General features: G+C 49.6%; 2 protein-coding genes across 4 annotated transcripts in view; one reads left to right on the forward strand and one right to left on the reverse strand.

Annotated features, from left to right (window-relative positions):
- The first annotated feature begins 2,433 nt into the window (after positions 1 to 2,433).
- LOC144497815 (prostaglandin E synthase-like) lies at positions 2,434 to 6,151 on the forward strand. The gene is made up of 3 exons (XM_078219252.1): positions 2,434 to 2,628; positions 4,111 to 4,193; positions 4,845 to 6,151. Exons 1-3 carry the CDS (start codon positions 2,512 to 2,514, stop codon positions 5,092 to 5,094), a joined length of 450 nt encoding a protein of 149 aa, XP_078075378.1. The 5' UTR covers positions 2,434 to 2,511; the 3' UTR covers positions 5,095 to 6,151.
- Positions 6,152 to 18,237: 12,086 nt separating this feature from the next.
- The window catches only part of LOC144496759 (regulator of G-protein signaling 3-like), a 101,721-nt gene continuing 93,512 nt past the window's right edge, over positions 18,238 to 26,446 (reverse strand). For all 3 annotated transcript variants that reach the window (XM_078217282.1, XM_078217280.1, XM_078217281.1), the window contains one exon: positions 18,238 to 19,603. In XM_078217282.1, the coding sequence (XP_078073408.1) occupies positions 19,418 to 19,603 (186 nt within the window). In that variant the 3' untranslated portion in view covers positions 18,238 to 19,417. The remainder of the gene's footprint in view (positions 19,604 to 26,446) is intronic.

The raw sequence follows: 26,446 nt of genomic DNA on the forward strand, positions 1-26,446 counted from the left end.
CACACTGAGGAGCCGTGACTCACTGAACGGCAAAGCTCTCTATCGAGGCTCCCATCATCCTTCCTTCCCGCTCCCCACTTTCCCAAGGGAAAGCTGGGATGGGCAACAAATGTTGGGCATGCCAGCCATGCACTATTGTACATATAAACACAGCGGCTACAAGAGCAGGTCAGAGGCTGGGGGTGGGATTTTCCGGCCACGCTCGTCCCAAATCCCGAACGTCCCGCCCGAGGTCAATGCACTTTTCATGATCCGCCCCACTGCTCGTTACGATTCCCATGGCGGGCAGGACGGGAAAAGTCTCCTATTATTGTCACATGTATTAGTATACAGTGAAAAGTATTGTTTCTTGTGCGTTATACAGACAAAGCATACCGCTCATAGAGAAGGAAAGGAGAGAATGCAGAATGTAGTGTTACAGTCATAGCTAGGGTGTAGAGAAAGATCAACTTAATGCAAGGTCAGTCCATTCAGAAGTCTGACAGCACTGGGAAGAAGCTGTTCTTGAGTCGGTTGGTATGTAACCTCAGACTTTTGTAGCACAGTGGTTAGCACTGCTGCTTCACAGCTCCAGGGTCCCGGGTTCGATTCCCGGCTCGGGTCACTGTCTGTGTGGAGTTTGCACATTCTCCTCGTGTCTGCGTGGGTTTCCTCCGGGTGCTCCGGTTTCCTCCCACAGTCCAAAGATGTGTGGGTTAGGTTGATTGGCCAGGTTAAAAAATAAAAAAATAGCCCCTTAGAGTCCTGGGATGTGTAGGTTAGTGGGATTAGTGGGTAAAATATGTGGGGGTAGGGCCTGGGTGGGATTGTGGTCGGTGCAGACTCGATGGGCCGAATGGCCTCCTTCTGCACTGTAGGGTTTCTATGATTTCTATGATTTTTCCCGATGGAAGAAGGTGGAAGAGTGCGGCTGGAATTCTCTGGCCGTTCACACGGACGGGATTCTCCGGTTTCCCGCCGGCCTGGGGTGATGTCATTGGGAATTCCCATTGACAGCGGCAGGACTGGAGAATCCCACCGCGAGCAAACAGCACGTCACCTCCCGCAACGGGAAACACGGGGCTGGGAGGCCGGAGAATCTTACCCGACATGTCCGAAGTATGTGGGGGTCCTCGATTATGCTGGCTGTTTGCCCGAGGCAGTGGGAAGTGTAGACAGAGTCAGTGGATATAACTGCATTGGAAACAGTTGATAGAAGGTTCACCATTGGTGGACTGAATGGCCTCTTTCTAATTGTGCCATTCTATGATTCTACATTTGTTAAAGAAAAGCTACAAGCAATAAATTAAATAAACTGCTGTAGCAAAACATTTCGCATCAGATCATCTTAGTTAGTGGAGTTGCCAAATTTGATTTCATAAAATAGAATAGAATCATAGAATCCCCACAGTGCAAAAGGAGGCCATTCAGCCCATCGAATCTGCAGTGACCACAATCCCACCCAGCCCCTATTCCCATAGCCCCATGCATTACATAAGAACATAAGAAATAGGAGCAGGAGTAGGCCATCTAGCCTCTCGAGCCCCGCCATTCAATAAGATCATGGCTGATCTGAAGTGGATCAGTTCCACTTACCCGCCTGATCCCTATAACCCCTAATTCCCTTACCGATCAGGAATCCATCTATCCGTGATTTAAGCATATTCAATGAGGTAGCCTCCACCACTTCAGTGAGCAGAGAATTCCAGAGATTCACCTCCCTCTGAGAGAAGAAGTTCCTCCTCAACTCTGTCCTAAACTAGCCCCCCTTTATTTTGAGGCTGTGCCCTCTAGTTCTAGCTTCCTTTCTAAGTGGAAAGAATCTTTCCACCTCTACCCTATCCAGCCCCTTGATTTATCTTATAGGCCTTCTAAATTCCAACGAGTACCCTACCTAGTACACCTGACAATAAGGGGCAATTTAGCTGGGCCAATCCCCCTAACCCGCACACCTTTGGACACTAAGGGGCAATTTAGCATGGCCAATCCACCCAACCCTCACATCTTTGGACACTAAGGGGCAATTTAGCATGGCTAATCCACACAAAGGGACAATTTAGGATGGCCAATCCACCTAACATGCACATCTTTGGACTGTGGGAGGAAACTGGAGCACCCGGAGGAAAGCCATGCAGACCCGTGCAGACTCCACACAGACAAGGTGGGGGTCGATCCTGGGTCCCTGGCACTGTGAGGCAGCAGTGCTAACCACTGTGCCACTGTGCCATCCGGGACTGAGAATCTGAATTGAATTTCTCAGAATGGAAATTCCTGCAGCGGTGTTGCAGGGTGACTGGGCAGTTGTTGAGTGTGTTTGGTTAACACACACATTCCCCATCATGCCTGATGAAATCATGCCTGATTTAAACTGGGCAAAGTAAATCGATTGCAAGTCCCAGCAGGCTGGAGATACCTCAGCCGATTTACAAACTGTGACATCAGCATTTCCTGAGTGTGTGTGTATATATATATAGAAGGAACGAGCTGTGTCCCAGACCCGTAACAAGCGTACACAGCCACATCGAGGCAAAGATGTCTTTGAACTTGAAGAATGAGGTCTTCTGCTCTTTTGTCTTCTACGCTGTTCTCTCGGTCGTTAAGATGTTTGTCATCGCGGTCCTGACAGGTCAAGTCAGGCTTCGCAGAAAGGTGAGTCTTGATGTCTGATAAGCAACATGCAGGTGCAGGTGCTGGAAAATCTCAGCGGGTCTGGCAGCATCTGTAGGAAGCGAAATCAGAGTTAGCTTTTCCAGTCCTTTTGTCTCTTTGTCAGAACTGTAGTGAAAATGTGTTAGGTATTCAGTCTAGCCGTGAGACATTGCAACAAGAGGCAGCAACAAAAGACAGATGGCCTGTTTTACATCGAGGCAATACACATATGGAATATTTTAAAAAATGACTTTAAGGCAGCCCAGTGGTTAGCATTGCTGTCTCACAGCACCAGGGAATCCCCATAACCTACGTGCACATCTTTGGACACTAAGGGGCAATTTAGCATGGCTAATCCACCCAACCTACACATTCTTGCAGTGTGGGAGGAAACCCACATCGACATGGGGAGAATGTCTCACCCCACACATTTAGCAATTCTGGCAAATGTGCAGGTTGGGTGGATTGGCCATGCTAAATTGTCCCTTAGTGTCCAAAGATGTGTAGTTAGGTGGATTGGCCATGCTAAATTGTCCCTTAGTGTCCAAAGATGTGTAGTTAGGTGGATTGGCCATGCTAAATTGTCCCTTAGTGTCCAAAGATGTGAGGGTTAGGTGTATTGGCCATGCTAAATTGCTCCTTGGTGTCCAAAGATGTGCAGGTTAGGAGGATTGGGCAGGCTAAATTGCCCCTTAGTGTCCAAAGATGTGTAGGTTGGGCGGATTGGCCTTGCTAAATTGCCCTTTAGTATCAAGAGAGTTAGCAGGGTAAATATGTGGGGTTATGGGGATAGGGTCTGGGTGGGATTGCTGTCGGTGCAGGCTTGCTGGGCTAAATGGCCTCTTCTGCCCTGAAGCAGTTCTATGATTAATGTTAGATGGGTGTGAAAGTGAGAAAGAACTTGTGGTTCTGCACTGCCTTTTGCCTCCAAGGCAGTTGGTATTGTCACTGGACTAGGAATCCAGAGACCCAGCGTGATGCTCTGGCCATTTGGGTTTGAATCCCACTATGGCAGATTTTGAATTCAATAATCGGATTAAAACTCCAATGATGACCAAGAAACGATTGTTGTCAAAAAAAAAACCCCCATCTGGTTCACTGATGTCCCTTTAGAGAAGGAAATCTGCCGTCCTTACCCGGTCTGGCCTACATGTGACTCCAGAGCCACAGCAATGTGGTTGACTCTCAACTGCCCTCTGAAAATGGCCGAGTGAGACACTCAGTTCAAGGGGCAACAAATGCCAGCCAGCAACGCCCACATCCCATGAACCAATCTTTAAAAAAACCTCAGGGCTTCCAAAAGGACTTCAGAATGAGTGAGGCACTTTGAGCCATTCTGTTCCCACCAGTTTGTAACACAGTAGTTTTCCTGTTATTTTTAAGTGAGTTAAAACCGTCAACTACACTAGACGGAGCCAGCAGTGATGTGACCTCTGATGATATTAACCCTTGCCTGACCAGACTGTTCCCATTGTCTTCTAGGCTTTTGCCAATCCTGAAGACGCTCTTAGACATGGAGGGCTGAAATTCTGCAGAACTGACCCAGACGTCAAGCGTTGCCGGAGGTAAGGATCATGCAGACAGTCGTCGCTGTTTCAATTTCATTCCTAAGAGATCACCCCCTTTCCCCCCAACAAGGCCTTGTTTGCCTCGAATCCTGTGTGCCCCTTTCGATGCTCAATTCTCTGCCTATCCACCTTTGCTGTGTGAAACCAATCTGGGGGGGTAAGTGTGGGGGGAGGGGTGGGGGGGGGGGGGAAGAAGTGAGGGAGGAGTTCAGGGAAAAAGGACAAGAGGGGACGATTTTGATCTAACCATCCCATGGACAACTTGACAGGATTCCGATTGGCCACTCCCATCGATGTCAATGGATGATGCAATCAGAGAGTGAGGTCACCGTTTAGTTTGACCCCATGGGACCTCCGTCCAATGAATTAGGTTAAGATTGCCTCCAATTCGAATCCCAACCTCCTAACGAAAGAGGAGGGGTGAGGGGTGGAGACATTCTCACTGAGAATACTGATCCAGTCCACAGATGTGTAGGTGAGGTGGATTGGCCATGCTAAATTGCCCCTTACTGTCCAAAGATGTGTCAGTTAGGGGGATTGACCATGCTAAATTGCCCCTTGGCAGTGGGTCAAAGTTTCCCATGTATGCCCAGAAGGACACATATGTCTCCTTCAGCTAACCCGTTGTTTTCTGTTTCACCATCGCAGGGCTCACCGTAATGACATGGAGTGCATCTACCCTTTCCTCTTCCTGGGCACTCTGTACTGCTTCCTGGATCCCACTCCATCCATCGCCAGGATCCACTTCCGAATCTTCTTCCTGGCCCGCTTGCTGCACACCGTGGCCTACCTGTTTGCCCTGAAGGCCCCGACCCGGTCCCTGGCGTACACTCTGGGCCAGATCCCATGCTTCTCCATGGCCCTCAAGATTCTCATCAACGTTGCCTCCTACTGGTGAAGGAAGGAGCCTCATTACCGTCCGAGGGCTGGAATCCGCCTCAGAAAACCTGAAGATTTCCTCTGAGGCCTACAACTCGGCTGAAGCCTTGAGAAAGACTGCAGTCCTCACTGAAGAGATAAAAATATCACAAGGTGCTTCACAGAAGCGGTCAAAGACCAAAATCTGACACCAAGCCACATCAGTAGATGTGAGGAAAAGGTTCTGAGAGGGTAGGTTTTACAGAGCTTCTGAAAGGAGGATAGTGCGGTGATGGTTTCGAGAGAGAACACGAGAATGCGAGCACCAGCGGCTGAAGGAATTCCAGTGTCAATGGTGGAGGATTTGACCTTCCCACCCTGTAATAGGTCATTGGATGGAGTGGCCAATGACTATGGGATGGTTTCCTCACTTGAATCCTGGGTTTTACCTGAGCGTCCCAGAGCTACAGAGAACCAAGCCCATATCCCAATTAGCCGCTCCCTATAACCAGTGCGACTTCCTTAACACCAGCACTGTTCCCGGAAAATTCAGGCTAATATTTATCCCGCCACAATCTTCTCTTCCACAGGGACAGCAGGGATTCAAAATGGCTCCCTTTCACCATTTCCTCCAACGCCTCACCTCACCACAGAGATTGGGAAGCTTCCGGCTGGTGGGATTTTCCGGATTTTCCAGTCCCGCCGGAGTCAGTGGCGCCTCTGAGGCCATAGAATTCCACCCAGTGTTCCCATTGGGAATTCCGTTGATTATAATGGAGGTTAAAATAGAACAAAACCAGCGTCACTCCCGACCCCATCAGACATGTTCACCTAAATTAATCCCCCATCCCAGCAGCGGGAACTGGGCAGACACAGATCGGATCATTACAATCCGCCCCAATTTTCTCCCCCCTCCCCGCGTTTGCCAACCCCCCAACCTCAGCTCACTGCAGCCATTTCAAGGATCACCAGACTTACTTTAATGACACTGTTATTTAAAACTTCTGTTGGTCAGACATTTCAATGTACAAAGTTGTTGTGTCCTATCTATTTATTGATGTTAATATTTTAATTTAATAAAAGTCACCTGTAAAAGTTGAAATGTCTTCATGATAATTTTTAAAAGTTTATTTGTGGGCCATTGGCGTCCCTGGCTGGCCAGCATTTATTGCCCATCCCTAGTTGCCCTTGAACTGAGTACCGGGTAGGCCTGGTGGCACAGTGGTTAGCACTGCTGCCTCACAGCGCCAGGGACCCGGGTTCAATTCCCAGCTTGGGTCACCGTCTGTGTGGAATTTGTATGTTCTACCCATGTCTGCGTGGGTTTCCACCGGGTGCTCCGGTTTCCCCCCACACCCCAAAGATGTGCAGGTTAGGTGGATTGGCCATGCTAAATTGCCCCTTAGTGTCAGGGGGACTAGCCAGGTAAATGCAAGGGGTTATGGGGATAGGGCCTGGCTGGGATTGTGGTCAGTGCAGATTCGATGGGCCGGATGGCCTCCTTCTGCATTGTAGAATTCCATGATTTTATGAACGTCTCACTCGGCCATTTCAGAGGGCAGTTGAGAGCCAACACACCGCTGTGGCTCTGGAGTCACATGTAGGCCAGACCGGGTAAGGACGGCAGATTTCCTCCGCTAAAGGACATTCGCGAACCAGACGGGTCTTTTCAACAATCGACAATGGTTTCATGGTCATCAGTAGATTCTTAAATCCAGATTTTTAAAAATTTAATTCAAATTCCACCATCTGCCGTGGTGGGATTCGAACCCAGGTCCCCAGAACATTAGCTGAGTCTCTGGATTAATAATGGAGCAATAATGAGGGCATCATCTCAGAGTGAGGGAGTCACCCATTGAAAACAGTTGAGGAGGAATTTCCTCTCTCAGAGGGAAGTGAATCTGTAGAATTCTTTCCTGCAGTGCGCTGTAGATTCTGGGTCATTGAGTATGTTGAAGGCTGAGATAGATCAGGAAGGGAATTAAGGGTTACGGGGATGAGGTGGGAAAGTGGAGTTGAGGATTATCACATCAGATCATCAGATCCCATTGAATGGCTGAGCAGACTCGATGGGCCGAATGGCCGACTGCTGCTCCTGTGTCTTATGGTTTGATGTGGTCAGAAAGATCATTCTCTTCTGTCCTTGATGGTGGGAGACGCATTGGAAATGAATTGTAAATATGAATCAAAGGAGATAAGAAATAGACTCTTTGAACCTCTCCACCATATATCAGTCTTGACTGACTCTCCACCTCAACCCCACCGACCCACATTCTTCCCACATCCCTCGGTTCCCTCAGTATTGAACCCATTCCGAATCTGGTGGATGAAAACACTTTGGGAGGCGGGGGTGGTGTAGATCTTGAATAGAATCGACAGGGGGGCATTAATAAACTTGCAGAATGGACTAATTATTGGCAAGTGGAGTTCAGCAGAGATGAACGTGAGGTGGTACACTGTTTGGGAGGAAGATTAAGGAGGCCACTTGTTACTTGGAAGGGGTGAGTCTTTGCAGCGTAGGTGAATCGATGCAACTTGGAGTACAAAAACATTGATCACACAGTCTTGTGCCACAGGTTAGCAACAACATTCAGAGAAAGCGAGCAAAGCACTTGGTTCATCCGCGAATTCAGCCCCTCAAGCCCTGCTCCGCCATTCAATAAGATCCTGGCTGATCTGTTTGTAACCCCAACCCAACATTCCTGCCGACCCCCCGATGACCTTTCACCCCCTCGTTAATCAAGATTCTATCTTGCTCTGCCTTAAAAATATTCGACTGCCTTCTGAGGAAGAGAGTTCCAGAGACTTTCCACCCTCTGAGAGAAAATATCTCATAGGATCATAGAAACCCTACAGTGCGGAAGGAGGCCATTCTGCCCATTGAGTCTGCACCGGCTCTTACCGTGGCAGCACAGTGGCACAGTGGTTAGCACTGCTGCCTCACAGTGCCAGGGTCCCGGGTTCAATTCCTGACTTGGATCACTGTCTCTGCGGAGTCTGCATGTTCTCCCCGTGTCTGCGTGGGTTTCCTCCGGGTGCTCCGGTTTCCTTCCACAGTCTGAAAGACATGCTGGTTAGGTGCATTGGCCGTGCTAAATTCTCCCTCAGTGTACCCGAACAGGCGCCGGAGTGTGGCGACTAGGGGATTTTCACAGTAACTTCATTGCAGTGTTAATGTAAGCCTACCTGTGGCACTAATAAATAACCTTTACTTTTCCCAGGCTTACCCCAAATCCCCATATATTTACCTGCTCACCTATATATCTTTGGATACCAAAGGGTAATTTAGCATGGCCAATCCACCTAACCTGTACCGCTTTGGACACTAAGGGGCAATTTAGCATGGCCAATCCACCCAACCTGCACGTCTTTGGACACTAAGGGGCAATTTAGCATGGCCAATCCACCTAACCTACTCATCTTTGGACACTAAGGGGCAATTTAGCATGACCAATCCACCTAACTACTGCTTTGGACACTAAGGAGCAATTTAGCCTGGCTAATCCTCCCAACCTGCACGTCTTTGGACACTAAGGGGCAATTTAGCATGGCCAATCCACCTAACCTACACATCTTTGGACACTAAGGGGCAATTTAGCATGGCCAATCCTCCGAATATAGAAACGTAGAAAAGCCCAGGGGTGAGGGTGACTCTTGGCTCTCTCCCTGAGTTTCATTGCTGTCGGGATGATGAATGTACATTGGTAGTGAGGTGTGGAGAACCACTTCAAGCCTTGACAGGTCACGTTCCAGATGGAACGGCTCAGTGCAGTCTGTGAACATAATTGGATTCAAAGTGCGCGACAAGACTTGTTTGTTAGATTCTTTACATTCTGAGCCAGGTGGGGGTGGGGTGCTGGAGGGATTGCAGAGAGTGGCTCTCGGAAGCTGTTTCAATCTCCTCTCATCCTGCTGCATTTCCCTGCCTCACTCCCATAAGGAGAAAACATCGGAATTGGAAAGAACAATTGTCTCTGAGAATGGCCAACTCCTGAGGTCTCAGGATTAAGATTCAAATGTGCCAATAACGGCAGACTGGATGAGTCATAGAATCGAAGACTCGTACAGCATGGAAAAGGCCCTTTGGATTTGTTTTCTCAAATCCCTGGATTAGCCCCTTCGTGTCCAAAGATGTACAGGTTAGGTGGATTGGCCATGCTAAATTACCCCTTAGTATCCCAAGATGTGCAGGTTAGGTGGATTGGCCATGCTAAATTGCCTTTTAGTGTCCCAAGGTGTGGAGATTAGGGGCATTAGCCATTCTAAATGTGCAGGACTACAGGGATAGGGCGGGGAGTGGGCCTGGGTAAGAGTCAGTGCAGACCCGATGGTCCGAATGGCCTCCTTCTGCACAGTAAGAAGTCTCACAACACAAGGTTAAAGTCCAACAGGTTTATTTGGTAGCACAAGCCACAAGCTTTCGGAGCGCTGCTCCATCATCAGGTAAGATGTGTAGGTTGACTTACCTGATGAAGGAGCAGCGCTTCGAAAGCTAGTGGGTTGTGCTACCAAGTAAACCTGTTGGACTTTAACCTGGTGTTGTGAGACTTCTTACTGTGTTCACCCCAGTCCAACGCCGGCATCCCCACATCACTCCTTCTGCACTGCAGGGATTCTGTGGGATTCTGTGGACTGGGATTTTTCACCTGGGAGCTGGGAATGTTACGGAGAGATTTAATACAGGTTTCCAGATTTGTGAAGGGCTTGGCGAGGGAGGAGTTGATTCCAGTTACAGGAGGGACCGTAGCCAAGGGCAACAGATTGAAGGTGATTAGCAGAAGTGCCAGAGGCAATCCAAGGAAGTACATTTCACCCAGCGAGCTGTCTCAATCTGGAGAGTGCTGCAGGAGGCAGCAAGTAAAATAATAACTTGCAAAAAGAGAATCTGACAGAGGCCGAGAAAGAAACGCCTGCAGGGATTGATACGTGGGGACTGAGCAGAGAGGAGTGGGATAGTTTAACTAGAGAGCCATCACAGGAAATATGGGCTGAATGGCCTCTTTCTCTTCTGAACTCATTCAATGGTCCTTCCATGCTTTTAGTGTCACAAGTACATTAACACTGCAATGAAGTTACTGTGAAAATCCCCCAGTCGCCACACTCCAGCGCCTGTTCGGTTACACTGAGGGAGAATTTAGCACGGCCAATGCACCCTAACCAGCACGTCTTTCAGACTGTGGGAGGAAACCGGAGCACTCGGAGGAAACCCACGCAGACACGGTGAGAATGTACAGACTCCACGCAGACTGTGACCCGAGCCGGGAATCGAACCCTGGTCCCTGGCGCTGTGAGGCAGCAGCACTAACCACTGTGCCACCCTGCATAGAATCCCTACAGTGCAGAAAGAGGCCATTCGGTCCATCGAGTCTGCACCGACTCTGAAAGAGCATCTTACCCAGGCCCTCCCCTCCACCATATCCCCATAACCCTGTGCATTTACATTTAGGTGTCGGTGGTGGAGGGAGTGAATGTTTGTGGATGGGGTGCCAATCAAGCGGGGCTGCTTTGTCCTGGATGGTGTCTTGAGTGTTGTTGGACCCTCAGTCATCCAGGCAGGGGAACATGTGTGTGAAGCTAATGGGTGGCTATTTAACGGGAGAGGCATCACAGTTATCCCCTGCCTCACCATCAGTTTTAACCCCACACCATCACATTCCTGGCTTGTGCTTTGTAGATGGTGGACAGTCTTGAGAAAGATCCCAGGCAAAACCAGGAGAGTGAGGCTAAACACGTTTGCCCTTCCAAAGAGCAGGTGGGAGTCACAAGTAGGCCCAGACCAGGTCAGGATGGGCCAATGGCTTCTTTCTGCCCTGTCAGTTTTAATCATTCCGTGATCAGCTTTCCACCATTAGAGTTTATTTTGCCCCAGGTTTTTGGAGAAAGGCAGATAGATGTATTGATTTGCCCGTGGTTTGACCCAGCAACCTGTACCTTCCTGGGGGCCCCCTCGAAACCCACTCTCCCTCCCCGAAGTGGAGTGGACCCAGGTAGTCACAACAAACAATGGGGTGAAGAGTAACTGGGAGGGGCGTGGATGTGGAGCGGAGGAAGGGTTCACATCCAGACAACTTTGTGATTTCCTTTTCCTTTCCGGTCCGGGTCTGTTTGATTTTCATCTGGGCTTGCTCAGCCTGCCGTTGTCATGGAAACGTGGACAATATTTTCCACTGTCTGGTTAACTGCCTGAGGGCCGAGGGGAGTGTGTAAACATTGAGCAAGGTGGAGAACTGGAGAGGTGGAACTCTGCGGGTGGGGTGGAGGGGGAGGGGAAGGATGAACACTGTAGCATCTGTGCCGCGTTACTGAGGGGGGGGGGGGGGGGGGGGGAGTGGGCGGTCGTGGGGAGAGCAAGTGGCCTCAATTGGTATCTGCATTGCCCAGCTGTTGGGGTGGCACAGTGGGTTAGCACTGCTGCCTCACAGCGCCAGGGACCTGGGTTCGATTCCCTGCTCGGGTCACTGTCTGTGTGGAGTTTGCACGTTCTCCCCGTGTCTGCGTGGGTTTCCTCCGGATGCTCCGGTTTCCTCCCACAGTCCAAAAAACGTGCTGGTTAGGGTGCATTGGCCATGCTAAATTCTCCCTCAGTGTACCCGAACAGGCGTCGGAGTGTGGCGACTAGGGGATTTTCACAGTAACTTCATTGCAGTGTTAATGTAAGCCTACTTGTGGCAATAATAAATAAAATAAACTATGGTGGAGGGGGGGGGGGGGGGGGGGTGGGGTGGGGGGAGGGTATATGAAAAGATGGTTTAGTTATATCCAATCCTGATTTAACCTTGCCCATTCAGATGGCTGGTGCATGACTGTTAAGCAGGGTTGTATTTCCGCTGTGGATGCGGGAGGAGAGTGGGGGGAAAACCTGCCTCCTCACACTGTCCCTATCAGTAGAAAGCAATAGCAATAATGAGCCAAGGAGATGCCCTTAGCTGGGACATTCGTGAATGAGGAACTCTGTGAGGGAGAATAGATGATGAGTTGTTTTAATGGCCACATCACGAGGATGGACCATCTGGAAGGACAAGGGTGGCAGATATCTGAGGAGAGCAGGTTAGACGCTGGAAACTGACTTCCTGGCCCCACCATCTAACATCCTGAGTATGATAGAAAACTCTCCACTTAGAATAGAATCCGTAGAATCTCTGCAGTGCAGAAGGAGGCTCATTCAGCCCATCGAGTCTGCACCGATTACAATCCCATCCTATCCCCGTAAACCCACACATTTACCCTGCTAATCCCCCTGGCACTGAGGGGCAATTTGGCATGGCCAATCCACCCAACCCGCACATCTTTGGAGAGTGGGAGGAAACTGGAGCACCCGGAGGAAACCCACACAGACACGGGGAGAACGTGCAGACTCCACACAGACAGTGACCCAAGGCGGGAATCGAACCGGGTCCCTGGCGCTGTGAGGCAGTAGTGCTAACCACTGGGCCACCCATGACGGGCCAAATGGCTTCCTTTGTTACCTGTCAATGATACTGGAAACAAACGGAGCGTGGGGATAAATGGGTCATTCCCATGTAACCAGCCGAGCGTTGCAGACATCACGGATGACCGGGACACAATGGCCGGACTTTTCCGGATGTTTAGGCTTGCGGGGATCTTCTCATCCCTCTGGCGGCGCGCTCCAGCTGTGGGTTTCCCTGGCAGTGTGGGATGGATTCAATGGGAATTTCATTGACGGCAACGGGACTGGAAGATCCTGCCACTGGGCCAATGACATGCCGTCACCCAAGAGGCCAAGGAATTCCCCCACAACGGGACATACATGGGTTAATGAAGTGGGAAAATCATTGGCAAATGGAATACGAAGGAGGAAAGTTCGAACCTGCCCACTTTGGCAGGAAGAATAGAAAGGGAAGATGTTATTTAAATAGTTGGGTGTGGGAGCTGAGAATAAGACAACTTGCAGCTACAGCAAGATATTAGGAAGTGAAATGTCTTCATTGTGAGGGTGGCGTCTAAAACTCGGGAAATCTTGCTGCGATTGTCCAGGGCGTGATTACAGGTTTGGTCTCATTCCTTACTGAGGGATTTCACTGCATTGGAGCAGTTCCCAAAAGGCTCACCAGGCTAATCCCTGAGGTGAAAGGGTTGTCTCATTCGGAAAGGCTAAGAACAAAGAAAATTACAGCACAGGGACAGGCCCTTCGGCCCTCCAAGCCTGCACCGACCATGCTGCCTGACTGAACTAAACCTCCCTACCCTTCTGGGGACCATATCCCTCCATTCCCATCTCGTTCATGTATTTGTCAAGACGCCCCTTAAAAGTCACTACCGTATCCGCTTCCACTACCTCCCCCGGCAGCAAGTTCCAGGCACCCACCACCCTCTATGTAAAAACACTTGCTTCATACATCTCCTTTAAATCTTGCCCCTCGCACCTTAAACCTGTGCCTCCAAGTAATTGATTCTTCCAGCCTGGGAAAAAGCTTCTGACTATCCACTCTGTCCATGCCCCTCATAATCTTGTAGACTTCTATCAGGTCGCCCTCAACCTCCATCGTTCCAGTGAGAACAAACCAAGTTTCTCCAACCTCTCCTCATAGCTAATGCCCTCCATGCCAGGAAACATCCTGGTAAATCTTTTCTGTACCCTCTCCAAAGCTTCCGCATCCTTCTGGTAGTGTGGCGACCAGAATTGAACACTATATTCCAAGTGCGGCCTAACTAAGGTTCTACCACCTTCTGTGTAAAAACACTTGCCTCGTACATCTCCTTTAAACCTTGTCCCTCGCACCTTAAACCTGTGCCCCCTAGTAATTGACTCTTCCCCACTGCTTTGAATATACTCAGTGACCCATCCTTTACGAGTTACTGATGACCCTCGGAGAGAAGAAATTCTCTCTCATCTCCACCCTAAATGGAAGGACCCTTATTTGAAACCATGCCCCCTAAATCTAGATTTCCCCTCACCTGGTCAAATCCCCTCAGAATCTTACATAAGATCACCTCTAAACCCCAATGAGAACCGGCCCAATCTTAGTTGGCATTGAGTTTAAAAATTGGCAAGTCATGTTGCAGCTTTATAGAACGTTAGTTAGGCCGCACTTGGAATATAGTGTTCAATTCTGGTCGCCACACTACCAGAAGGATGTGGAGGCTTTGGAGAGGGTACAGAAAAGATTTACCAGGATGTTGCCTGGTATGGAGGGCATTAGCTATGAGGAGAAGTTGGAGAAACTTGGTTTGTTCTCACAGGAACGACGGAGGTTGAGGGGCGACCTGATAGAAGTCTACAACATTTTGAGAGGCATGGACAGAGTGGATAGTCAGAAGCTTTTTCCCAGGGTGGAAGAGTCAATTACTAGGGGGCACAGGTTTAAGGTGCGAGGGGCAAGTTTTAAAGGAGATGAACGAGGCAAGATTTTTACACAAGAGGGTGTGCCCTTTTTCCACAGAGGGCAGCCTGGAACTCGTTGCCGGGGGGGAGGTAGTGGAAGCAAATACGATAGCGACTTTTAAGGGGCATCTGGACAAATACATGAATAGGATGGGAATAGAGGGATATGGTCCCCGGAAGGGTTGGGGGTTTTAGTTCAGTCTGGCTGCATGGTCGGTGCAGGCTTGGAGGGCCGAAGGGCCTGTTCCTGTGCTGTTATTTTCTTTGTTCTTTGAGATGATGGTACCCTATCAAAGCTTTTGGGGAAGGACATGGGGAAGCTGCAGACTGCCTTGGCTGGTTGCCGTTGGAGATGGGCAGACTGCTGTAGAAAGGAAACAATATGGATGTTCCTCCATACAGGGATTTTTCTCTTTGCTGTCATCCCTGTGAATTCTTCCCTCGACTCTGTCTCCCCCACAGGATTAGCGCCCAGTTCCCACACTGGAAGACTTGTGGCAGGGGCCTCCCGCTAACATCCCCGAGTGTCAATGGCCCACTGCGTTCCCCTCACCCTGATCTCTCCCCCGCCCCATACCTATCCCAGCAGGCCATGCCTGACCCCCATACCTATCCCAGCAGGCCTTGCCTGACTCCCCCCTCTCCATCCTCCCATACGTATGCCAGCAGGTCTTGCCTGATCCCCACCGACCCCCATACTTATCCCAACAGGCCTTGCCTGACCGCTCCCCCAATACATATCCCAGCAGGCCATGCCTGACCCCCACCGCCACTGCCTCCCCCCCCACCACATGCCTAACCCAGCAGTCCTTGCCTGACGCCCCCCCCAACCTATCCCAGCAGGCTATGCCTGACCCCCCACCGGTCCTCCATACATACCCCAGCAGTCCTTGCCTGACCCCCCCTCCCCACCTATCCCAGCTGGCCTTGACCAAAGATTGGCTGCAGGGATGGAAATCTCCCCCCGCAGTGGAGCAGGCCACTGGGCTGACATGATCCAGTGACTCCAACAATATCCAAGACCCAAATTCCTCCTTCCACCCGCACTGTTTTCCCAACTCGCACCCTGACACGACGGAGTAAAAATTCCCTTTGGTTTGTAAGAGGAAACGGGCAGCATGGAATCAGACTTATTTCCCACCCGATATTCACTCCCCCCCCACCCCAGTCAGTGGAGCCACAGAGCAGGCGGGGTGTACAACAGGATTGTTTTAGTGAGAGAGCCCAGGACTAATTTTAACAATACTATCTCAACCGGGATTACTCAAAGCGATTGTGTGGAGTGGAGCGGTGGGGTGGTGGGGTCTGGGGCGGTGGGGTCTGGGCTGAATGACCCCACATCGTGCATCACAGTAACATCCATCGTTCCAAACTGACCCAAAACACCACACTCATCAACAAAGCATCAGCCTCCAGGCTGTAGGTTTGTGTGTATAAGTGTGCGTGTATGTTTGTGTGTGTGAGTGTATATGTGCATGTTTATGTATGTGTGTGTATGTTTGTATATGTGTTTGTGTATGTAGTTTGTGTGTTTACATGTATATGTATGTTAGTTTGTGTGTATGTCTGTGTGTGTCTATTTGGCTTTGTGTGTGTGTGTCTGTGCATCTGTCTGCATGTGTTTGGCTGTGTGTCTCTCTGTTTGTGTATCTATGTGTGTCTCTGTCTGTGCATATGTGTCTATGTGTGTCTCTATCCGTGTGTATGTCTCTATCCGTGTGTATGTCTCTATCTGTGTGTCAGTGTGTGTGTCTCTCTGTCTGTGTGCATGTGTGTGTCTCTGTGTATATATGTGTGTCTCTGTCTGTGTGTGTGTGTCTCTCTGTCTATGTGCGTCTCTGATTCTGTATGTGTCTCTGTCTGTGTATATGTGTGTGTCTCTCTGTCTCTGTGTGTGTCTATCTATGTGCGTCTCTGTCTCTGTATGTGTCTCTGTGTGTGTGTGTGTGTGTGTGCGTCTCTGTGTGTTAATATGTCAATGCATTACCAACAGATCCGTTCTCATCCAAAGGCCTTCTGGGATTGAAAGCGGCCATCTTTACCAGCCTTTATGTGACTCCATTCCCATAATTCCAACATGGTCGCTTCTTAACTGCTGAGAAAGACATTGGCCAACTCGAGGTGAGGCAGAGATTCCTGCCTTGCCAGCGATGCCCACATCTCCAGGTATGAATATTAATCAAATGTCCAGTCACTTCTTGTTGATGTGGTGGTTCTTTCTGATTGAGTGATTCTTCTGTGTTTTTATTTCATGTTTCTGATCGACAAGGACATTAGTGCAGACATTGTACTGTAAACCCTTCTCTGGTCAGCTTAATACTCTCTCTCGCTCCTTCCTTAGGATTTATAAATATGCCTCCAAAAACACCTGGCTTCAATGGAAATTCTGAAACTTTAGGCCTGATGTTAACTTTGGGCCTTAAGTATGTCGGGCGGGGGAGCAAAGGAAGGGGGGGGGGCGGGCAAGGTGGGGTGGGGGGATTCTAAAGCCTAGGCCTCATTTCCATGGTAGTACAGGTCCATCTGTCCAGATCTGAGGAGGAAGGAGGGGGGAGGTGGAATCTTTAATGGGAGGGTCTGGGAGGCCAGACGGCAAGAGCTTGCAACTAAGGAGGACCCTTGGCCTAGGGTGAGAGGTCGGGGAGTTGGTGAGGGATGGGGGTCAGGAGCAATAATCATCACATACCAAGGTTTCCCTGGTGGGGTTTCTGGAGGAGCTCTCATTGGGAGCGGGGCTGCCTTACCGACCGCCATTGCCATGACAGTCAGGTTAAATCAGCTCCAGGTCGGAAGATGCCGCGACATTCCGCAATCCCGGCAGGAACGCATCAAACAGCAGCAGCGAACGTGACGAGGAACCGAGCAGGAGATGGTGGCCGCCATTTTGACCTTCGACCCCCATCCCGCATCCATAGGGTGGAAAGGGTTAAATTTGGCCCTTCGATTTCAAGATTGGAGGGGGATTGAGACTGAGTCGAATCGAGGAGATGTGAACGGGATTGGGAATTTCAACAGGTTGGGAATGCCAATGGGACCAAGCACGTAACCGGGACAGAGATTGAGATTGCGAATGGTGGCGGAATGTGGGATTGGGAATTGGTTCGGGAACGTGAGTGATTTGGAAGGAATCAGGGACTGGTGTTGAGGGATTGGCAATGTATTTGGGAATCGGGAATATGTACGGCATTGGGAATGTGGCAGAGAATGTGAATATAAATAGGTGGGAAGTATGATGATGGGAATATGGGATGTGGGAATGTGGCAGGGATTCAGAATCTCACCGAATGTGGATCTGGGAATGGGGATAGCAGCCCCAGTCTTTAGCTTTGATGGATCTGGATATCTCAGCTCCGCCACCAAGCCCTGATAGCTCAATGCCCGGTCTACAGGACAGGCAAAGAAGCTTTCCAATTCTACCAAATCCCTGCTCGGCTGCCGGTTATCAGAGCCGGAGACAGGAGAGGGATGTAGCTCCGGATATTGAGGTGAAGGGTCAAACTATGGCAGGAATTCTCCCACCTCGCCTGCGGCTGGTATTCTCCAGTCCCGCTGCTGTGAGCAGAGATTTGGCTGAGCGCCAAGTTCTCCGTTCCCGCTGGCAGTGGTAGCTGGCCAGGCGGAGAATTCCGGGGCGTGCCCAATGTTGAGTCTGAACCAGCCTGTCCGCCGTGACGGAGGTGATATTCCCACGGGAATAGCTGTGTTCTTGTTTCTCGGCCAATCGGATAAATTGGCCGAGAAACTGCCGAGGCGGTCCATCGGATAAATCCGGGATAGAACCATCTGAGGACCACCCCCACACCCAAGCCCACTCCCCCCCCCCCCATTACCCCCTGGGACTGTGGGGACGAACTATCAGGTTCGGTTACAGGGGCAGCACGGTGGCACAATGGTTAGCACTGCTGCCTCACAGCGCCAGGGACCCGGGTTTGATTACTGGCTTGGGTCACTGTCTGTGAGGGGTTGTCCCCGTGTCTGCCTGGGTTTCCTCCAGGTGCCCCTGTTTCTTCCCACATTCCAAAGATGTGCGGGTTTGGTCGATTGGCCATGCTAAATTGCCCCTTTGTGTCAGAGGGATTAGCAGGGTAGATACGTGGGGTTACAGGGATGAGGCCTGGGTAGGATTATTATCGGTGCCGGCCTGGTGGGCCAAATGGCCTCCTTCTGCACTGTAGGGATTCTATTCTATGATGGGGGGAGAGTAATAGAAATACTCCGCCGATGCCTCCGGCAGTTGGGAAGCCCTTGGCCACGCTTCCCTGGCTCGGAACACATGCTGAGCCTCTCCGCTATTCCTGCTCCTGGCACAAGGAGCGCCGAAGTGTGTTTGAGGGGGAAACCGTGAATGGAGGCTGGAATGGATATAAAAGAGATGCTGACTCATCAGAACGCAATAAATAAAAGGCAACAAAACTCAAGAGAACTCAAAGTGTACGCAGTGAAATAGCCTCGGTCTGGGTCAGGAAGGGTGGTGCACAGCCAATGGGACCCTCACTTTGAGAACCAAATTGAAATCCCCTCCCTCTTCCCCGACCCTACTCTAGCTCTGAACGTCTAAAGGCTTTCGAACCTTTCTCAAAGTACTTGCTGCCCACAGTGGCAGAGGAAAGAAACAATAAATAAATGGACGTTTAGCACAGCAAAGCATCAAATCTGGTTGTCCCATACTCCTTCAGCCGTCGGCCATCTTGGATAGTCAGAGGAAGTAGACATGCATGGCACAATAAGGTCACCGTGGCAACGGCGGAAAGAAGAACAGACTGATCTCCTCGACCATGGTCCCGCCCGCAACCACTCGTCACCGCTAGTCACTCCCAATCGAGAACGTTCTCATCAATTCACCTCACGAATCGGGCAACACGTTGAAGAGGCCATGCCTGAGGTTTGGTCTTGAGAGGACCTGGTAAAGGTGCCAGGGTGGATGGAGTGTGCGGGGTGGGGGGGCATGCAAACTTGAGTGTGGGAGAGAGACTGATGACGGGCATTTGGAACCTCCTCTCTCTCCCGCCTCGCCGAACCCCTATGCCATTCCGTTCAGCTGCTTTGGGTTGGACAAGTCCAGGTAGAATTCCGAGCGGAGGAACCGCGGGTAGGAGTCCTTCTCCATTAGGCCGAAGATCCGCTTCTGAGCCAGGTCAAAGGTCGAGCGACTGGGGCTCAAGATGTTGTTGGAGGTCACTTCCTTTGTGTGTGAATCTAGGTTGACCTGTTGAGGGAAGAGGCAAAGAGAGCGAGAGAGAATGAGTGAGAGAGAGGAATTCATCAGGAGACATATTAGCATCTTACCGAATCTCGACCGGCTGATCCACACGGCCTTTGATGACCTTAGACTTAAAGCTTTGAACCATCTGGGTTATTGGGCCCACCTCATTCATCCTTCTGTCCCCTTCTCACCATCGAAGGCCCCCAATCTCTGGAATTCCCCTCTGTCTCGCCATCATTTGGGACAAAAGGAATCAAGGGATATGGGAGGGAAGGGGGGGGATCAGGATATTGAATTCAATGATTAACCATGATCATAATGAATGGCAGATCATTCCACGTGGGGTTATGCTGCAACTGTACAGGACCTTGGTGAGACCACATTTGGAATATTGTGTGCAGTTCTGGTCACCTCACTATAAGAAGGATGTGGAAGCGCTGGAAAGAGTGCAGAGGAGATTTACCAGGATGCTGCCTGGTTTGGAGGGTAGGTCTTATGAGGAAAGGTTGAGGGAGCTAGGGCTGTTCTCTCTGGAGCGGAGGAGGCTGAGGGGAGACTTAATAGAGGTTTATAAAATAATGAAGGGGATAGATAGAGTGAACGTTCAAAGACTATTTCCTCGGGTGGATGGAGCTATTACAAGGGGGCATAACTATAGGGTTCGTGGTGGAAGATATAGGAAGGATATCAGAGGTAGGTTCTTTACGCAGAGAGCGGTTGGGGTGTGGAATGGACTGCCTGCAGTGATAGTGGAGTCAGACACTTTAGAAACATTTAAGCGGTTATTGGATAGGCACATGGAGCACACCAGGATGATAGGGAGTGGGATAGCTTGATCTTGGTTTCAGATAAAGCTCGGCACAACATCGTGGGCCGAAGGGCCTGTTCTGTGCTGTACTGTTCTATGTTTCTATGTCTATGTAGATCAGGCTCGAAGGGCTGAATGGCCTCCTCTTGCTTCTGAATCATTCCTTAAAAAACTGACCCTTCGACCAAGCTTTTGAACACCTATCGCCTCATGGGGTTTGGGGTCAGGGGTCAAACTCCCTCCAATGGATCTCCTGGTGAGGGATGGCGTTTAAAAACAGCGAGGTGATGTTGCAGCTGTATAAGGTGCTGGTGAGGCCACACCTGGAGTACTGTGTACAGTTTTGGTCTTCTTACTTGAGAAGGGATATACTGGCACTGGAGGGGGCGCAGAGGAGATTCACTAGGTTGATTCCGGAGTTGAGACGGTTGGCTTATGAGGAGAGACTGAGTAGACTGGGGTTACACTCATTGGAATTCAGAAGAATGAGGGGAGATCTTATAGAAACATATAAGATTATGAAGGGAATCGATAAGATAGAAGCAGGGAAGTTGTTTCCACTGGCGGGTGAAACTAGAACTAGGGGGCTTAGCCTCAAAATAAGTGGGTCATTGATCCACTGGAGCAAGCTGAGAGGGGTGATTGAAAAGCAGCAGTGCTGGTAAGAGATTAATTGGATTAATTGAATTGTTTATTTATTTAATTAGTCAGCTAGTGTGTGTATTTTTTTGGCCTTTACTTTAACAGCAGTTTTTCAAGTTTAAAGTGAAAACTAGAAGTGGGCAGCAAAGGAGTCTGGGAAGGGTTTTTATTTTAACTTTAAAAGTCAGTTACCTGGGTGGTTCCCCCTCAGTAGTAGTTTTTTTTTTCTCTCGGGCCCCTAGCCCTATAAATTGGTGCAGAGGAGATACCCGATCCTCTACACTGGTAGAGGATCCCACCCTTCCATCCTCCTCTAACCTAATTATAAGTGTGGGGAAGTTTTTTGTTTTCTTTTTTTCTTGCTGGTAATGGCTTCAGGGATGGCAGTTCAGGCAGTATGCTGCATCTCCTGTGGGATGTATGTGGTGAGGAAATCCAGTAGTGTTTCAGGAGATTTTAGTTGTAAGAAGTGCATTAGATTGCAGCTTCTGGAGGAGCGTGTAAAGGAGCTGGAGGGGGAGGTAGAGGAACTCCGCATAATTTGGGAGGCGGAGGTGGAAGTTGATAGGAGTTATAGAGAAATAGTAACTCCTAGAAATGAGGCTTGGGTCAATGCCAGGAGGAGGGGTAAGAAGCAATCGGGAAGACAATCCCCTGGGGCGGTTCCCCTCCATAATAGGTTTTCGGTGCTGGAGGCTACAGTTGAGGAGGAATCAACTGAGCATAGAGAGCAGATCTCTGGGGGTGAGCCGAGTGAGAAAGCTCAGGTGGTTAGGGGCTGTAAAAGACTGGGCCTTGTGATTGGGGACTCCACGATTAAGGGGACAGATAGGAGGGTCGGAACTAAAGGTAGGGACTCAGGGTTGGTGTGTTGCCTACCAGGGGCTGGGGTCCGGGATGTGTCTGACAGGGTATTCAGGACTCTTAGGGGGGAGGGAGATAAACCACAAGTTATTGTACATGTGGGGACACACGACATAGGGAGGATAGGGGAAGGGGATATTAGGCAGGGATTTATGGAGTTGGGGTGGAAACTAAAGGCCAAGACTGACAGAGTGGTTATCTCTGGACTCTTGCCTGTACCACGGGATAGTTTAGAGAGGAATAGGGAGAGGGAAGGTTTGAATTCATGGCTGAGGGGATGGTGCAGGAGGGAGGGGTTCAGGTACTTAAGCAATTGGGGCTCGTACTGGGGAAGGTGTGACCTCTATGAGAAGGATGGTCTACACCTTAATCAGAAGGGGACCAATATCCTGGGGGGTAAATTTGCTAAGGCCATGCAGGGAGGTTTAAACTGATTCGGGGGGGGGGAGGGATCCTGAGTAGTGGGGCTGAAAGTGAGGGATGCATGGATGGGGACTGCAATGCACGGCATTGCAGAGGTGGGGTGGAGCAGGGTTTGAAATGTGTATACTTCAATGCCAGGAGTATTCGCAATAAAGTGGGTGAACTTGCAGCGTGGATCAGTACCTGGGACTTCGATGTTGTGGCTATTTCAGAGACATGGATAGAGCAGGGGCAGGAATGGATGCTGCAGGTCCCGGGGTTCAAATGTTTTAGTCGAAGTAGGGAAGGAGGTAGAAGAGGGGGAGGGGTAGCATTATTGGTCAGAGATTGTATCACAGTGTCAGAGAGGAGGTTTGATGAGGACTTATCTGTTGAGGTAGTATGGGCGGAGATTAGAAATAGGAGAGGAGAGGTCACCCTGTTGGGAGTCTTTTATAGACCTCCTAAAAGTTCTAGAGAGGTTGAGGAAAGGATTGCGGAGTCAATCCTGCTTAGGAGTGAAAGTAATAGGGCAATTGTTATGGGGGATTTTAACTTGACTAATATTGACTGGAATTGTTATAGCTCTAGCTCGTTAGAGGGGTCAGTTTTTGTTCAAAGCGTGCAGGAAGGTTTTTTTGACTCAGTATGTAGACAGGCCAACTAGAGGTGAGGCTATATTGGATCTGGTGCTGGGAAATGAGCCAGACCAGGTGCTAGACTTGGAAGTTGGTGTGCATTTTGGTGATAGTGACCACAATTCGGTTACGTTCACCTTAGTGATGGAAAGGGATAGGCATGAACCTCGGGCCAGTGGTTTTAGCTGGGGGAAGGGTAATTATGAGGCTATTAGGAGAGAATTAGGAAACATAGGTTGGACTAGGAGATTACAGGGACTGGGAACGTCCGACATGTGGAGTTTTTTCAAGGAGCAGCTACTGCGAGTCTGTGATAGGTATGTCCCTGTCAGGCAAGGAGGAATGGGTAGGGCTAGGGAACCGTGGTGCACCAAAAAAGTTTCTTTGTTGGTTAAAAAGAAAAAGGAGGCTTATGTTCGGATGAGACGTGAGCACTCGGGTAGTGCACTAGAAAGCTTTAGATTGGCTAAGAGGGAGTTGAAGAGCGAGCTTAGAAGGGCTAAAAGGGGACATGAGAAGACTTTGGCGGATAGGGTTAAAGAGAATCCTAAGGCGTTCTATAGGTATGTCAAGAACAGAAGGTTGGTTAGGGCAAGTTTAGGGCCAGTTATAGATGGCAGAGGGAAGTTATGTGTGGAACCGGAGGAGATTGGTGAAGCATTGAACCAATATTTCTCTTCGGTGTTCACGCAAGGGGACATGAATATAGCTGAGGAGGACACTGGGTTGCAAGGGAGTAGAATAGACAGTATTACAGTTGATAAGGAGGATGTGCAGGATATTCTGGAGGGTCTGAAAATAGATAAATCCCCTGGTCCGGATGGGATTTATCCAAGGATTCTCTGGGAGGCAAGAGAAGTGATTGCAGAGCCTCTGGCTCTGATCTTCAGGTCGTCGTTGGCCTCTGGTATAGTACCAGAAGATTGGAGGTTAGCGAATGTTGTCCCATTGTTTAAGAAGGGGAACAGAGACTTCCCCGGGAATTATAGACCGGTGAGTCTCACTTCTGTTGTCGGCAAGATGTTGGAAAAAATTATAAGGGATAGGATTTATAGTTATTTGGAGAGTAATGAATTGATAGGTGATAGTCAGCATGGTTTTGTGGCAGGTAGGTCGTGCCTTACTAACCTTATTGAGTTTTTTGAGAAAGTGACCAAGGAGGTGGATGGGGGCAAGGCAGTGGACGTGGTATATATGGATTTTAGTAAGGCGTTTGATAAGGTTCACCATGGTAGGCTTCTGCAGAAAATGCAGATGTATGGGATTGGGGGTGATCTAGGAAATTGGATCAGGAATTGGCTAGCGGATAGGAAACAAAGGGTGGTGGTTGATAGTAAATATTCATCATGGAGTGCGGTTACAAGTGGTGTACCTCAGGGATCTGTTTTGGGGCCACTGCTGTTTGTAATATTTATTAATGATCTGGATGAGGGTATAGTTGGGTGGATTAGCAAATTTGCTGATGACACCAAAGTCGGTGGTGTGGTAGACAGTGAGGAAGGGTGTCGTAGTTTGCAGGAAGACTTAGACAGGTTGCAAAGTTGGGCCGAGAGGTGGCGGATGGAGTTTAATGCGGAGAAGTGTGAGGTAATTCACTTTGGTAGGAATAACAGATGTGTTGAGTATAGGGCTAACGGGAGGACTTTGAATAGTGTGGAGGAGCAGAGGGATCTAGGTGTATGTGTGCATAGATCCCTGAAAGTTGGGAATCAAGTAGATAAGGTTGTTAAGAAGGCATATGGTGTCTTGGCGTTTATTGGTAGGGGGATTGAATTTAGGAGTCGTAGCGTTATGTTGCAACTGTACACAACTCTGGTGCGGCCGCACTTGGAGTACTGTGTGCAGTTCTGGTCCCCACATTACAGGAAGGATGTGGAGGCTTTGGAGAGGGTGCAGAGGAGGTTTACCAGGATGTTGCCTGGTATGGAGGGGAGATCCTATGAGGAGAGGCTGAGGGATTTGGGATTGTTTTCGCTGGAAAGGCGGCGGCTAAGAGGGGATCTTATTGAAACATATAAGATGATTAGAGGTTTAGATAGGGTGGATAGTGATAGCCTTTTTCCTCTGATGGAGAAATCCAGCACGAGGGGGCATGGCTTTAAATTGAGGGGGGGTAGTTATAGAACCGATGTCAGGGGTAGGTTCTTTACCCAGAGGGTGGTGAGGGATTGGAATGCCCTGCCAGCATCAGTAGTAAATGCGCCTAGTTTGGGGGCGTTTAAGAGATCCGTAGATAGGTTCATGGACGAAAAGAAATTGGTTTAGGTTGGAGGGTCACAGTTTTTTTTTTAACTGGTCGGTGCAACATCGTGGGCCGAAGGGCCTGTTCTGCGTTGTAATGTTCTATGTTCTATGTTCTATTTTGAAAATAAGATTTAGGACTGAGTTGAGGAGGAACTTCTTCACACAAAGGGTTGTGAATCTGTGGAATTCCCTGCCCAGTGAGGCTACCTCACTGAATGTTTTTAAGGCAAAGATAGATAGATTTTTGAAGAGGAAAGGAATTAAGGGTTATGGTGAGCGGGCGGGTAAGTGGAGCTGAGTCCACGAGAAGATCAGCCATGATCTTGTTGAATAGCGAAGCAGACTCGAGGGGCCAGATGGCCAGATGTTCTTATAGTGGTATTGTTTCTTGTCTAGAAACCCAGGGTATAGATCTGGGGACCCTGGTTCGAATCCCGCCACGGCAGATGGTGGAATTTGAATTCAGTAAAAAATATCTGGAATTAAGAATCTACCGATGACCATGAAACCATTCGCGATTGTCAGAAAAACCCATCTGGTTCACTAATGTCCTTTAGGGAAGGAAATCCGCCGTCCTTATCTGGTCTGGCCTACATGTGGCTCCAGAGCCACAACAATGTGGTTGACTCTCAACTGCCCTCTGAACTGGCCGAGCGAGGCACTCGGTTCAAGGGGAAATTAGGAAGGGGTAACAATCGCACCTCATGAATGAGTGGGAAAAAAAAGCAAGTGGCGATTGAAGATTGGGACTGATTTCAGGTAAAGAGATTATCGATGTCTCTTCGAAGAGACCTGGTCATATTGAATAGCGAGGTCTGGTGACCGACTCCTGCTCCTATTTCTGATGTCTATGAACGAGATACATTCCCATCTCTGTATTTCCCAACTGAGTGTCCAGTAGTCACATCGGAATACCATAGAATCATAGAATCCCTACAGTGCAGAAGGAGGCCATTTGGCCCATCGAGTCTGCACTGACCACAATCCAACTCAGGCCCTATTCCCGTAACCCCTCACATTTACCCTGCTAATCTCCCTGACACTAAGTGCGAATTTAGCACGGCCAATCCACCTAACCCGCACATTTTTTGGACTGTGGGAGGAAACCGGAGCACCCGGAGGAAACCCACGTGGAAACGGGGAGAACGTGCAAACTCTACACAGACAGTGACCTGAGGTGGGAATCGAACCCGGGTCCCTGGCGCTGTGAGGCAGCGGTGCGAACCACTGTGCCACCGTGCCGCCCAT

Source organism: Mustelus asterias, chromosome 8 (genome assembly GCF_964213995.1).
Source record: "Mustelus asterias chromosome 8, sMusAst1.hap1.1, whole genome shotgun sequence".
NCBI lineage: Eukaryota > Metazoa > Chordata > Chondrichthyes > Carcharhiniformes > Triakidae > Mustelus > Mustelus asterias.